This window comes from Grus americana, chromosome 10 (genome assembly GCF_028858705.1).
Source record: "Grus americana isolate bGruAme1 chromosome 10, bGruAme1.mat, whole genome shotgun sequence".
NCBI classification, from domain to species: Eukaryota; Metazoa; Chordata; class Aves; order Gruiformes; family Gruidae; genus Grus; species Grus americana.
This window is the reverse complement of record NC_072861.1, coordinates 4,538,303-4,550,130: the sequence shown is the minus strand read 5'-3', so window position 1 is coordinate 4,550,130 and position 11,828 is coordinate 4,538,303. Positions and strand designations below refer to the sequence as shown.

General features: G+C 45.7%; 1 protein-coding gene and 1 long non-coding RNA gene across 3 annotated transcripts in view; both read left to right on the top strand.

The window, feature by feature from the left end:
• The first annotated feature begins 701 nt into the window (after positions 1-701).
• Positions 702-5,372, top strand: LOC129210789 (uncharacterized). The gene is made up of 3 exons (XR_008578636.1): positions 702-857; positions 2,063-2,207; positions 5,148-5,372. It is a non-coding gene; the product is annotated as an uncharacterized LOC129210789 (long non-coding RNA).
• Positions 5,373-5,675: 303 nt separating this feature from the next.
• Positions 5,676-11,828, top strand: part of UBE2Q2 (ubiquitin conjugating enzyme E2 Q2) — a 52,217-nt gene continuing 46,064 nt past the window's right edge. Inside the window, exon 1 of one of the 2 annotated variants that reach the window (XM_054836395.1) lies at positions 5,676-6,118. In XM_054836395.1, the coding sequence (XP_054692370.1) occupies positions 5,933-6,118 (186 nt within the window). In that variant the 5' untranslated portion in view covers positions 5,676-5,932. The remainder of the gene's footprint in view (positions 6,119-11,828) is intronic. The other variant, XM_054836396.1, reaches the window with a different exon arrangement.

Here is an 11,828-nt window from a genome sequence, read left to right as displayed (position 1 = left end):
TGTGTCCCCTTCGAGCATTCTCAGCATGGAGGGGTGACGCCACCTGAAGTATGGGCTCCGACAGCTCCAATGGCTCTTTGTCTGCTCCCTTCGAGCAAGGAGGGTGTTAGGGTAGGATGGGACATGGCTAGACGTGGTGGAGTTGTGACTGTTTCAGTCTACAACAAGGCTGTGAACAGGCCGCTGTAGAACCGGGCCCAGACTCAAGGTGTCTGTCTCAGACAGCTGGACTCTGGACAAACAGCAGAAGCAGGACAAGCCCCAGCATTGACACAAGCTCACTGTGTAACTCTGATAAAGTCTTTTCCAAGTCTGGGTCAGAAATGAAGTTAACTGAGTTACTGCAGTGCTAGACCGTGATCGGGTTCTATGCACGCGGTTCTGCAGTAACACTACCTCCCAAAATGTAGACTTTCCCCATGTATAAAATGAGGCTGTATCCTATGCCTCTTTTGGTGTGATACTGGTAGCGTTAGTGTTTGTGCAGCACTTGAGACCTTCTTTTGAAGGCTTGAACAGGGAGACTACTGTCATAGGCACCGCTTTGTTCCCCAAAATCTAAACTACAGAAAGTAGTAAGAGTAAATGAGAAACCCCTGGATGGTATGGTGGCTGAGGTGTATTTGATTTGTGTTTTCCAGGCAAAGTGACGTGGTGATATCTGGCTGTGCTTGCAGAATCTGAAACAATAACTCTGAGCTGCCCGGTTCATCTTGGTGCCTGCCAAGTCAGATGCCTTGTACTGATATTTTAAATATAGACAACATTAACTATTTCACTGCCTATCAAAATAAGAAAAAAGAAAGAAGATGAAGGAGCTGTGTGTTCAGCTGTGATTAAGATTGCATCTCAGCACTGTGAGTACTTGACCTGGGGATCTGCCCATTTCCCTACCTCCCCTTCCAGCCAGAAATGTATTTAGCAGGACTGAGCCTGGCATCTGACCTCTGCTCCTGTCCATCCCTTTTAAGCTTTTGTGATGGCAAGGGAAGATAAGCTCGCTGATCCCTGTAAGGCTTATGAGTCTGTGTGGATTCCAAGGAAGGGGTGCAAGTCCTAGGGAGTTAAGGGAAGGTGTGTTACTATGCCCTGAACAGTGCTCCATGCAGCTATCTCTTCCCTCACCCAGCTGGGTTTGGAAAAATGATACCACGTTTTCCTTTTTTCTCTGTTGTCTCTAGCTCGTTCTGTTATTTTATTAAACGGCATGTCTCAGATAGGGCTGCATGGTTCCTTATTGCTTTCATAGATGTGCTTTTCATCTGTTTTTAAGAAGCTATGTGAGCCATCAAGTGTATTCCCTTACTGAGCATTTAAAAGTACGTGCAAGGAGTTTGGTTTCTGATGGGTTTGTACAGTGGATTCTAATCCCTATCTGCAGCATTATAAGACTGTGATTAACATGGCTTTGCTTTCTTGTGGCACCTTTCTGCTAATAAATGAATTCCTGCAACTTTCAAATGGAACAAAAACATATCATTTACCTTGCTTTGCAGACACTATTCAGCTTTTGACTGTTTTAAAATATACACTGTTCAGTAATATATATAAATATAGCCAGAACAACAAATCCACAAATAGTAATGAAATCTTCACCAAAAGGTTATTGCTGTTTCCTGTACAGGATTACAAACACTCTTCAGTGGCTGAGCAAAAATGCCCTGAAGAAGGGACCTATTTGACTCAGTTGCTGGCAGCCACAGGGATGGACTCGGAACAATTGTAACTGAAAACTATGCTCTGACCATCCTGGGTAAAGCCATGCTACTATTTTTAAATTTTTTTTTAATGTTAAACTCGTGGCCATAGTATTGGAGACCTCCTTGATGTCCGTCCCTGAACATCTGGGCAACAGGATCACTGTCTGTCCAAAGCTGCTCTTGGACAGGCTGGTTTTGAAATGCCATTTCTTACCTATTAAAGCCTTTAAAAGTAAAATAGGTATTTGAGGGACTAAGCAATCCCATGTCCACTGCATGCCATGCTTCTTGAAACTGCATTGTCCAGCCATTTCATCAGCTTTTTTGCACTGACGTATGGTTTTTCTAAAATGCTTTGAAAGTGACTTCGTTATTGAAGCAATTACTTTGATGCTGTGAGCTCAGAAGTTTACATGAAAGCCTGGCTTTGGTGAGCAAGACAACTTGGATTGTATCTTAGAAAACCAGGATCCTCTTGAATCTTTCTGCCTTTGCCCATGGTTTCAGGTAAGGTTCTTGCTTTACCCTTCTCTTTATGGGTATCGTTTGTCTTTTCCAGTCTCAGGTTCTGCTGCTACCTGTGAAAAAGTTTAAGTTCTACCTCGGTATCAGTTATTATCAAACTGCATCATCCATCACTAAAACAAATTTATGCTTCCTCCCATCTCATTAACTTTATCCTTTTCTTTCTCCTTCTGCTGAGGGTCAAGGTTACAAAAGATCTGGGCCTTCCTTATTTCTGAAATGGCGGTTCCTTCTTTGGTGCCTGCCACTTCTCTCAGGAAAGTGACATCAGAATTAAACAGGCCCTTTCTAAGGGCTAGGCTGTAAACAAGAGAAGTGAGGTCAAAAACCAAAACCATAAACTATTCTCAGAGAAGCAAATCAATCCTCTGCCAGGCACAAACATTCAACTGAATGAATGTACAGGAGCTTCACTTGGGTAAAGCTGGAAATACAGCAGATCTGGAAAAGGCATTCACAGGAAGAAAAGGACTAATATAAACTGAAATTCATCTGTGCTCTGGAACATTCTTTAAGCCTCGAACAACTCTTATTTAAATCACAGCCCATCCATCCTACATCATTGTTCATTTCCTTCTTAATGGCTCATCCTGAACTCATCTGTCCTTCAGTTCTCTTCACCCCTTGCTGCCGGCTTTCTGTCTCAGCAGGGACATGCCTAGCTGATGTGTCGGGGACAGGACTGCAGTGAACACTAATGGGAAAGAAAATTTTGCTCTAAACCGTTTGCAGCTTCCTTTCTTGCCAGTTCTACCCAAGAAAGCAATGAGGAATCTGCTGTTTTTCTGGGAGTTTTAGTTGAAAACTCTTACAAAACTGTTATATTTAAATGAAAGAGAGGGAAAAGAAATGAAGGTTATGTAGGTATCTTGTCTTCCCAACAGAGAGGTTTGGCCAAAGTTCAGATCCCTAGCAGAGCAAATCTAGCTGTATGATAGCTAGAGAGAGGTTCCCATGATGTTGAGGAAGAAAGGTAGAAAAAAATGGTGCTTACAGGCAATATAGATCGAGGGAACTTAAGAGCATCTGCAATTACTAGAATCTGATACAGTGCTCCAGAGGGTCTTTACCAGGATTAATTTCTTTTATTACCCAGAGATGTCAGGTCTTTCCCTGTGTGCATTTGTTTTGGTCTTGGGAGACTCAGGATTTCCTGAGTCATCTTGTGACCAACATGAGATTCATGTCAAAGCCCCATGGCAAGTCCCTGAAGGAAGAAATGGGAATGAGTCAGACATGACGAACAACTCTTTACACCTCTGAAACAGCCTCTGTATTCCAGAGAGCAAGGCAACCCCAATGTGTTCTCAAGGTCTTATCACAGAAATGAAGTCACAGGCAACGTCGCAGCTTGCGCAATGCCTACTAACTACAGAGAAGTGCAATAGAACTTACGGGAGTGGTGGCTGTGCAGCTGCATGTTGCTTCTTGAAGCCTGCAACAAAAAGGCAGACTGAAGGAGCTGAGGAAAGTTCTGGACAAGACTTAAAAAAATATATATATGTCTTGCAGGACACACTTGGTGGATTAAGCAGTTTGGCTTGCTAGATGGTCGGGAGACTCCATGATGTTTGGATTACTGGGTGCCTGAGAGAGGTTCTCCTGCCTTTCACCAGCTCGTCAGCTAGTGCAGGCATGTCACCCCCCCAGCCAGCACGTCTCAGCTGTGCAGCTGCCAAATAAATGGGGTGTCACAGTCAATGGAGAGGCATAGAAGACAAGGAGGATGGAAAACCAGAGGCAGTGATAGAGGCAGTTCTGGTACAGTGTGACGAAAGGTGTGGTTTGAACATGCAAAGCCTCCCCACCTATCTGCTGCAGTGAGGCATTCTAGGCCAAAATGAGGGAAATAGGGCTGAGTCACCAAATTCATGCCTCTGCTGTTTCATGCGTCACATCATGTAACATCTGACAAAGTCTGTTTTGTTTAGTTTTGTCTCTGGTGTTCCCACAGAAAGGCTCTTCCAGGCCCTCCTTTTCTAATAGGTATAGACATAATTTTTCTGCTGTTTGTTTATAGCTAACTTGCACTTACACTTAGATCTTCCCTTATCTCTCAAAGGTCTTCACCCTGCCTGTTGATGCATTGACAGACAACAGTCATATCCTCTCTGTTGTTGCTTTGCAGGCCATACAGTCTGTGCCAACACATAGTTCAGCCCTTCTAGGAAAGCTGAGTTGTGCACACAGTGTAACAGGAGGCTTTCAAATGATACCTGAAAAAAAACCCCAGGTCTTTCAACTCTGTGGCCTTTGTTATCTTTCAGAGTATTTAACCAGTGTCAGTCCTTCCTGGCTTCTTTTGTAGCAAAGTGTGTTCTTTGCAGCTCTCTTTGCTGGAAGGATAGAAGATTTCAAGCCCACAAATCAGTAAGACTTCCATATGCTTGGAGTTGGGCATGTGCATAACTTTTTCTGGATCAAGATTAGAGTTCTCACCACTTGACAAGATTCAGCTTGTGGTTTGTGAAGTGCTGCCAGTTTCTTTGGAACTAAAGATTTATATAAAATATCAATGAAAAAAAAAGGTAATTCCCTACTCCAGGTTTGTGCGTGTGTGCACTGCATTAATTAAAAGCTGGTTGGGAAACAAGAAGGACTCTCTGCAACAGTATTACTTGTATCACAGTAATCTCTTTATGCCATCTGAGAGCTGATCCTTGTTCCCAAAGAGCTGTCAACTGTCAATAGACAAAACCAAGATGGAAAGGGACAAATAAAGGTGCAGAGATTATTCTTCCAGTGTCAAGAAGTGATAGAAATAGAGGCAGTGTCTCCTGATCCCTGAATGTAGCAAGCATTTAATTCACTTTCATGCTTTGTGGTGCTTTTTCAGGGGGTAAAATTTTGCACAAACAATTACAGTGGAACTTAAGTGCAGCACTAACAATTTTTCTTGGTCTCTGTGTTGCTTCTTTTCAGCCTGCAAAGATTGACACGACGTTTTATTTGTATTGATCCGTCAGAAATGTCGGGACAGGAGTTCCTGGTTTATGTTGGCTGACCTCTAAGAGTACTGGAGGGACCGACAGGACTCTGAGATACAAGTTGAAACACAAGCCGCAGTTTTTCTCAGCGCAATAGAAGTGCGGTGAGGAAGGGAGACCGCGCGCCCTTCCGCAGGGCTGAGCAGGAGGAGGAGGAGAAGCACGGGTAAGCAGTCACTGCGGTCCGGGAGCAGGGGGCCGGGCGGCTCCGAGCCGGGGGCAGCAGAAGGCAGTGCCCGGACGGGGTCTGGGGCAGAGCCCGCAGGGCTGCCGCGGGGCAGCCCTGTCCGGGCCGCGGGGGCGGGCGCGACGCTGGCCGAGGGCGCTGGGACGGACGCGGGGAGGCGGGCGGCAGCCCCGGGGGAGGAGCAGGGGGCCGGCCCGGCTCCGCTGCGTGTGTCCCGGGAGCGGGGCAGGCCTAACGGGAGGAGGGCAGGGCGAGGGCGGGGCGGTTGGCGGGCCTGGCCCAGCCCGCCGGGGAGGAAGGGGAAGGGAAGGGGGAGCCGACTCGGCTGTTGCCCTTTTAAGCGAGCGAGTGGGTGCAGGGGGCTGGTACAAAGGGAGCTGCCACTGCGCCCGCCGTCCCCCCGCCGGCTGGGGCTGCCCCGGGCCCCCCGCCCTCCCGCCATCTTCCGCCCCGCAGGCGCGGCCGGGGCCAGGGTCGGGCCGGGCTAAGGCGGAGGGAGGCGGCGCAGGCCCGGGCCCGGAGATGAGGCCAGGATGTCGGTGTCAGGGCTCAAGGCCGAGCTGAAGTTCCTCGAGTCTATCTTCGACAAGGACCACGAGCGCTTCCGCATCGTCTCCTGGAAGCTGGACGAGCTCCACTGCCAGTTCGTGCTCCTGCCGCCGCCGCCGGGCTCCAGCCCCCAGCCGCCGCCGCCGCTCACCATCCACTGCAACATCACGGTGCGGGGCCGAGCGGGGCCGGGGGCGGCGGGGGAGGGCCGGGGCACGGCCCGCCCTCGCCATTGTCTGTGGGGCGCGGGGAGGGGGCGCAGCCCCGCCGCGGGGGTGACTCAGCACCGCGGGGGGGACGACGACGACCGGGGCCTCCGCCCGTTGTGGAGGCCGGGGGGCTGCCGAGCCGCCTGGGCCCGCTTCCCCCCGAGGCTCTGTGTTTCCTTCCCCCTCCCTCCCGTCTCTACCGCGACCATAACAAAAGTTAGAGAGCGGGCGCCCCCGGCCTCCTTCCCGCTGAGGTGGGGGCCCGGCAGCCCCTCTGGGGGAGCCCCGGGTGCGGGGGAAGGACGCGGGCCGCCGCGCCGCCTGCCGCCGGCTGCTTCGGGGCCGGGAGCCGGAACAAAGGGCGGCCGGGCCCGGGGCAGCGGGGAGAGAGCCCCCGGGCCGGCTCCCTGCCGCGGGGCTGTCCCCTGGGGCAGTGGAAGGGCAATGGGGAGAGCAGAGGCGGTCTCCCTGCCTGCCGCCGTCCCTGCGGCGTCTCGGCGGGACGCGGGGAGTGTTTTCCTCCCTGCCCTAAGAGGTGGGAGCGCGGGAGGGAGGTGGAGGGCGAGCGCTTTACTGAGTGCGCCACACCGCCGCGGCCTGGAGCCGGGCGGCCCGCCCTGACCCGGGCGGGGAAACGCCGCACGGGCGGGTCTGGGTGGCGGCCGGGCCTTCCCCCCGGGGGTCAGCCCGTGAGGCGCGGCGGGGTGACAGCTTCGGGAGCCGCAGCGGTAGGAAGGACGGGGAAACTTTTCATTCTTGCTGTCGTGGAGGGGTAAAATAATGTCTCTGGTCTCTTGGCGAATAGTTGTTTTGTCATAATAGTGGTATTTAAACTTGTGAAGGGGCTGTAGGGCAGCCTTGTCGAATCTGAGGGACTTCTAGCTGTGGTTTGTCTTGGGATTTCTCATTTCTGTGTTTTCTGGGTTTTTTTTCCCCTCTTAAATTTGTTGGGGTTTGTCGGTTTGTTTTAAATGAGTGGGAGGGAAGCAATGAAACGTTCAGTGTTGTTCTCCATGCTAAAATTCCTCTGTGTTTTTAAAAGTTTAGGGTCTAACCTTGCCAAAAGATTTGAATATATTGTCGTCTGTGGCTCACGTACAGGACGGTGCTGAAGGTTCATTTTTATTATTGGACTGCCTGTATTTGTAAGGGAATTCAAATGCCTTATCAAGATTCATCTTAGGAGTAGAGTATTGAAAAATTTTGACTGGGTGAAAATAGGGTTAGTATGTTTGGGTTTGATAGAAGATAAGCTCTGGAGCATTTTTGTCTTTTGCTTATAAAAGGATGAAAGTTTGAAACAGATAGTATGGAGGTACAAACATGCATGTAAGTGTAAATATTTGAGGACTGGAAGGTGAAAATGTGCGTGCAAACCAGGCAAATTTAATAATCTTGATCAGATCCTCAGTAGCCTTAAAGTAACTTTATTAAGTTAAAGGAGACTTCTTAGAGGATCTTTCAGGTTTCACAGTTAATTGTCATGAGAAGTCAGTTTTGTGGTTATGGGACAGGTGTCTGTTTTACCAGATACTTGTATATACCTATAAGACATAAGATGTCTTCTGTGGTAAAATAAGGAAGATGCTTTGGTGTTGGTTTTAGACCTATCAGATGATGGATTGCGTGACTTCGTTTAAATACTTTTTTTATTCAGTAGAGAGTGTTTCATTGCTGAGAAGTCTGGCTGTTTCTTTCCACGCAACACAACCTATTTCATAAGTCTCTCCCTAAAGAGTAAAATAAAAGGTCTGATGATGGTGGTCCCTCAGTTGCCAGTTGAATTTGATGGGTTATTCTTTGTCAAGTGACAGCTAACAGGGAAGCCAATAAATAGTAAGGCCTGAAGTTTTTGATGCCTTGGATTTGTTCTGTGGTGTGTATCTACTTCCGAGGCTGTTTTTATTGTAGCTACTTTTGATAGCAATTCTTTCTTAACTAGCAAAGCAATATGCCCACTTACTTGTAAGCCTTTGGTTGAGGTGCGTCTGAGCAAGCAAGAAACAGGCTTAGGTCACTCTTGGAATTTTTATGTATTAATGAGGAAACAGTGCCTGCAATCTGTTATTACAGTCACTTGCCCCAAAGATCAAGAGGTCTTTTGTATGCCATTAGAATTGTGGCATATGAACTTGCAAAAAGAACAGGAAAAGAGCTGTTTCAAACCTTAGAGCTGAGACTTCTGCTTTGAAAAAAGGCTGTAAGCTTCTTGAAACTTCTGTTTCACAGTTGTCTGCGAGCAGTTTGGTGCTTTCCAATGTTGACTAATTTTTGGCTCTTTGAGGTAGGTGGCTATTTTCCCCATCTGTTAAAAATAAATGGGAGAGGGCAACCTGAGTTGCAGAGGTGGCTCTCTTGAAACAAGTGGGCAGCAGATGACAGAGCCAAAAAGAGAAAGGTGGCCTCTGGACTTCTGTCCTGGTTTTCTGATAAAAATGTTTGAACTTGAAGTGTGACAAAAGTGATTTTTTTAATTCCCGCCCCCCCCCCGAATTCAGTCTCTTGGCTCTGACTCCTAATTGCCTTCAGGTTTTTTTTTCGGTTGGTTTCCCCCCCCCCCCCTTTTTTTTTTCTGTAGGTACTGTAAACTAGGAAAGCATAAGTCTTGTTTACTGTGCTTCAGTGGATCTGCAGGTACTGTGGAATCTAGAACTTCAGATGGTGTTAGTAGCATACAAAAACTGGTAAGGCTGTAAAGTTGTTGGTAAATATGTTTTCTTAGGCAGACTCACCCTCTGCATCAGAAGCTGCTATCTTAGTGTCTGGATTTGCGGTGCAAATATGTAACTGTAGCTGTTTGCTGCTTCTAACTGGTTTAACCCCTACAATACTGATCAAGCCAGAACAGTTGCCTTGCTCAACAAACGATTACAGTAAATTGTGCATCTGGACACTCAAGAATCCTGTTAAGGGGAAGAGCAAGCACAAAGCTCAATAATAACTTTTTCTTTGTGGTTCTGTTTGGGTACCTCCAATATTTTACCCAAGATGAAAGCTGTCTAGCAGTGTGTGCAGATGCTGAAGTTACTGGATAGAGAAAAATCTTGTAAGGAAGGAAGCTTCCCATAGCTTCAGCACTAAGTCTGAAAAGAGACCTGATAGCTAAGTTACTCTGATCTTCATAATGGATCTCTTTCTTTTCTCCAGTCTAGAGAGAGAAGGCAGAGGAAAGAGGAAGCATTCTCCTGGAGAGTTGAGGGAGAATGTCTGCTTAGGAGCTGCATGGATCTCCACAAGTCTCCTAGACTCAATTCCACAGTTTGCTTAGAAGTCTGCCCTGGAATTTCTCAGTGAGATCCTTTTCTGATTGTCTGCAGTATGAGTTTGTAGAACTGTCAAAAGTTAAGCATTTGCAGCAGCATTCTAGGAAGAGTCTACCTGTGATACTGAGCAATGCTTCAAATTAAAGCAAGATATATTTTATTCAATAGCTCTTCTGTTTCTTAAAGTGACAGGCAAACTTTGTCCACGTCTGTCCTTCGTTATTTCTGGTAGTGACCCATATTGGAATTTAAATGGTTAATCAGATTATTTTTAAAAGAGGTGCTTTAGGGCGGAGTCATCCTTGTCAGAAACATTGCTGCTTATTCCTGAGAACTGTCTAATTATTGAACTTGTTCAGGCTGTGTACCTTCACATCCCCATTTTGTTACGCCAACAGCAGTGTCTCTGTTCTGGAGTTTTGTTTCTATTTTTCCTAGGTTTCATTTGTATTTAACAGTAGTATTCCAGTTAATCAAGTTCAATAAAACTGTGTCCTTTACAAAGTATATGTATTTATCCTGGTCCTGTTTTGTATGCGTTTTGAAATTATAGCAAAACAGTGGCTTTACTTAAGGGGATTGTGCTTATTGATGGTGACTTTAGGTAAGTGTCTTTCAGTGCAATCTGTAGTTTCAGTTTGGTACCTTATCAGACTTATGTGATAGTATTCCAAAGGGCGTGTGAGAAGTGTTCAGCCTTTTCCTTGTTATTGCAAGAAAAAGGACTGATTTGGACTGCTGTAAAACATCTCATATTGTTTATATAATCTCTTCAGAGAGAAACTGAATATTAATCTCTTTCTACCCATCCACAAAACTACTATTGAAATTCTGTGTCCTCAAGTAGCACTTGCAGGTAGAACGGGGTTTACGCTAGCTCTGTGTGGGAGCCGATTTTGCCCCAAACAGATACTGGGCTCTGTGCAGTGATATCCTTCGTACATTAACAATTCAATTCATGTGATATGGCTGACTCCAGTATAGTCTTGCCTCGCTGCTGGAAAGAAGCATCTTCTGCTTTCACTGAAAAATACCCTGCTGCTAAATCGGAGTTAGAAGCTATTATGAAAGACTTTAAAAGGTTGCTGTCTATGGATAACTGCAACTGATGGGAGAAGACTTTATTTTCCCTTCTAAACCAGAATGGATGATAAGATATTACCTGTGAAGCTTTTGACAAATTGGGTATATACAGAAAGTGAGTGTATTAGAACATGTGATAGTTCTTCAAAGGCATAAGAATTTTAATCTTAAAACGCGCACTCTTAGCTAATGCCTAGACAGCTGATAACCTTTTCAAAAGGTTATTTATTTGTACACAGAACTAACCACATAATGAATGAGGCTTTCAGTTCAAACCACAGATTTTTTTTTTTCTTCTTTGGATCACTAGACATTCTGTAGTGAGGTTGAGACCTTTGACTTGCAGCATATAGATACCAGGACTAAATAAAAGCATATGCAGCTTTATCTTGATAATATGTACTTTTCTAACTAGAATTAGATATACTTGGAGTGTTAAAAAAAAAGGCACTTGAGTAACTTATCAAACATAACTCGTGCAATAGAAATTGAGAAGTTTAGTTTTATTTAGCAGACCAAAATTAAGCAAACAAAAAAATACTAAAAGAGTGAGGATTTTAACTTCTCTTTGTATGCCAGGACTGTAATTGGAAAAGGAATATGGCAAAAAGAGGAGGAATCTTTTGTGTCTGGAAGACATAGGGCCTTATCTGACGCCACAGCTTAGTTGTGCACTGTTTTGAGAGGTAGTAACCAGTACTGCAGGATTTTGCAGGTCAGTTGTTCAGTCCCGTCTGTGAGGTATGAAGTGTGCTCCTAAGGTGTCCTACAAGGCTGCAATGGTGGGCTTCAAATATAAATGCTAGCTTATGTTGAGGTTTTAATGTACAGGAAATTGCACTTATTTCAAATGGGTTACTCATGTGGGTTAATGATACAGTAATTTCAGAACTGGGACTGTTGTGGTCCTCGAAAGAGTTCTTCCTGCACTTTGATAATTAAAAGAAGTTTTATAAAGTTTTTATAAAAAGCATTGTATTTTTACGCAGTATGCTTCCTCATGTTAACTGTTCAGGAGGTTTTTGTAAAAGACACCTGGTAATTTTTGTATGTTTCTTCATAGTCACGAATTTTAAAGGGACTAACTTATATGGCTACTTAATAAGAGGTGTATTGGAGTAGTAGTTGGCCTATCAGAGACCTTACACTTCAGGAAGCAAGAGTACATACTGCTACTCCTGGGTTGGTTTTTTTGGTTGGGTTTTTGGGTTGGTTTGTTTGGTGTTTTTTTTTTTAAGGGGAGGAGCAGGGTGTGCTAAGATTTTGACTTTTCTGTCAAAGCTTTTTATCAATGAAATGAGAAAAGTAAAGGAGTAGTGTAGAAA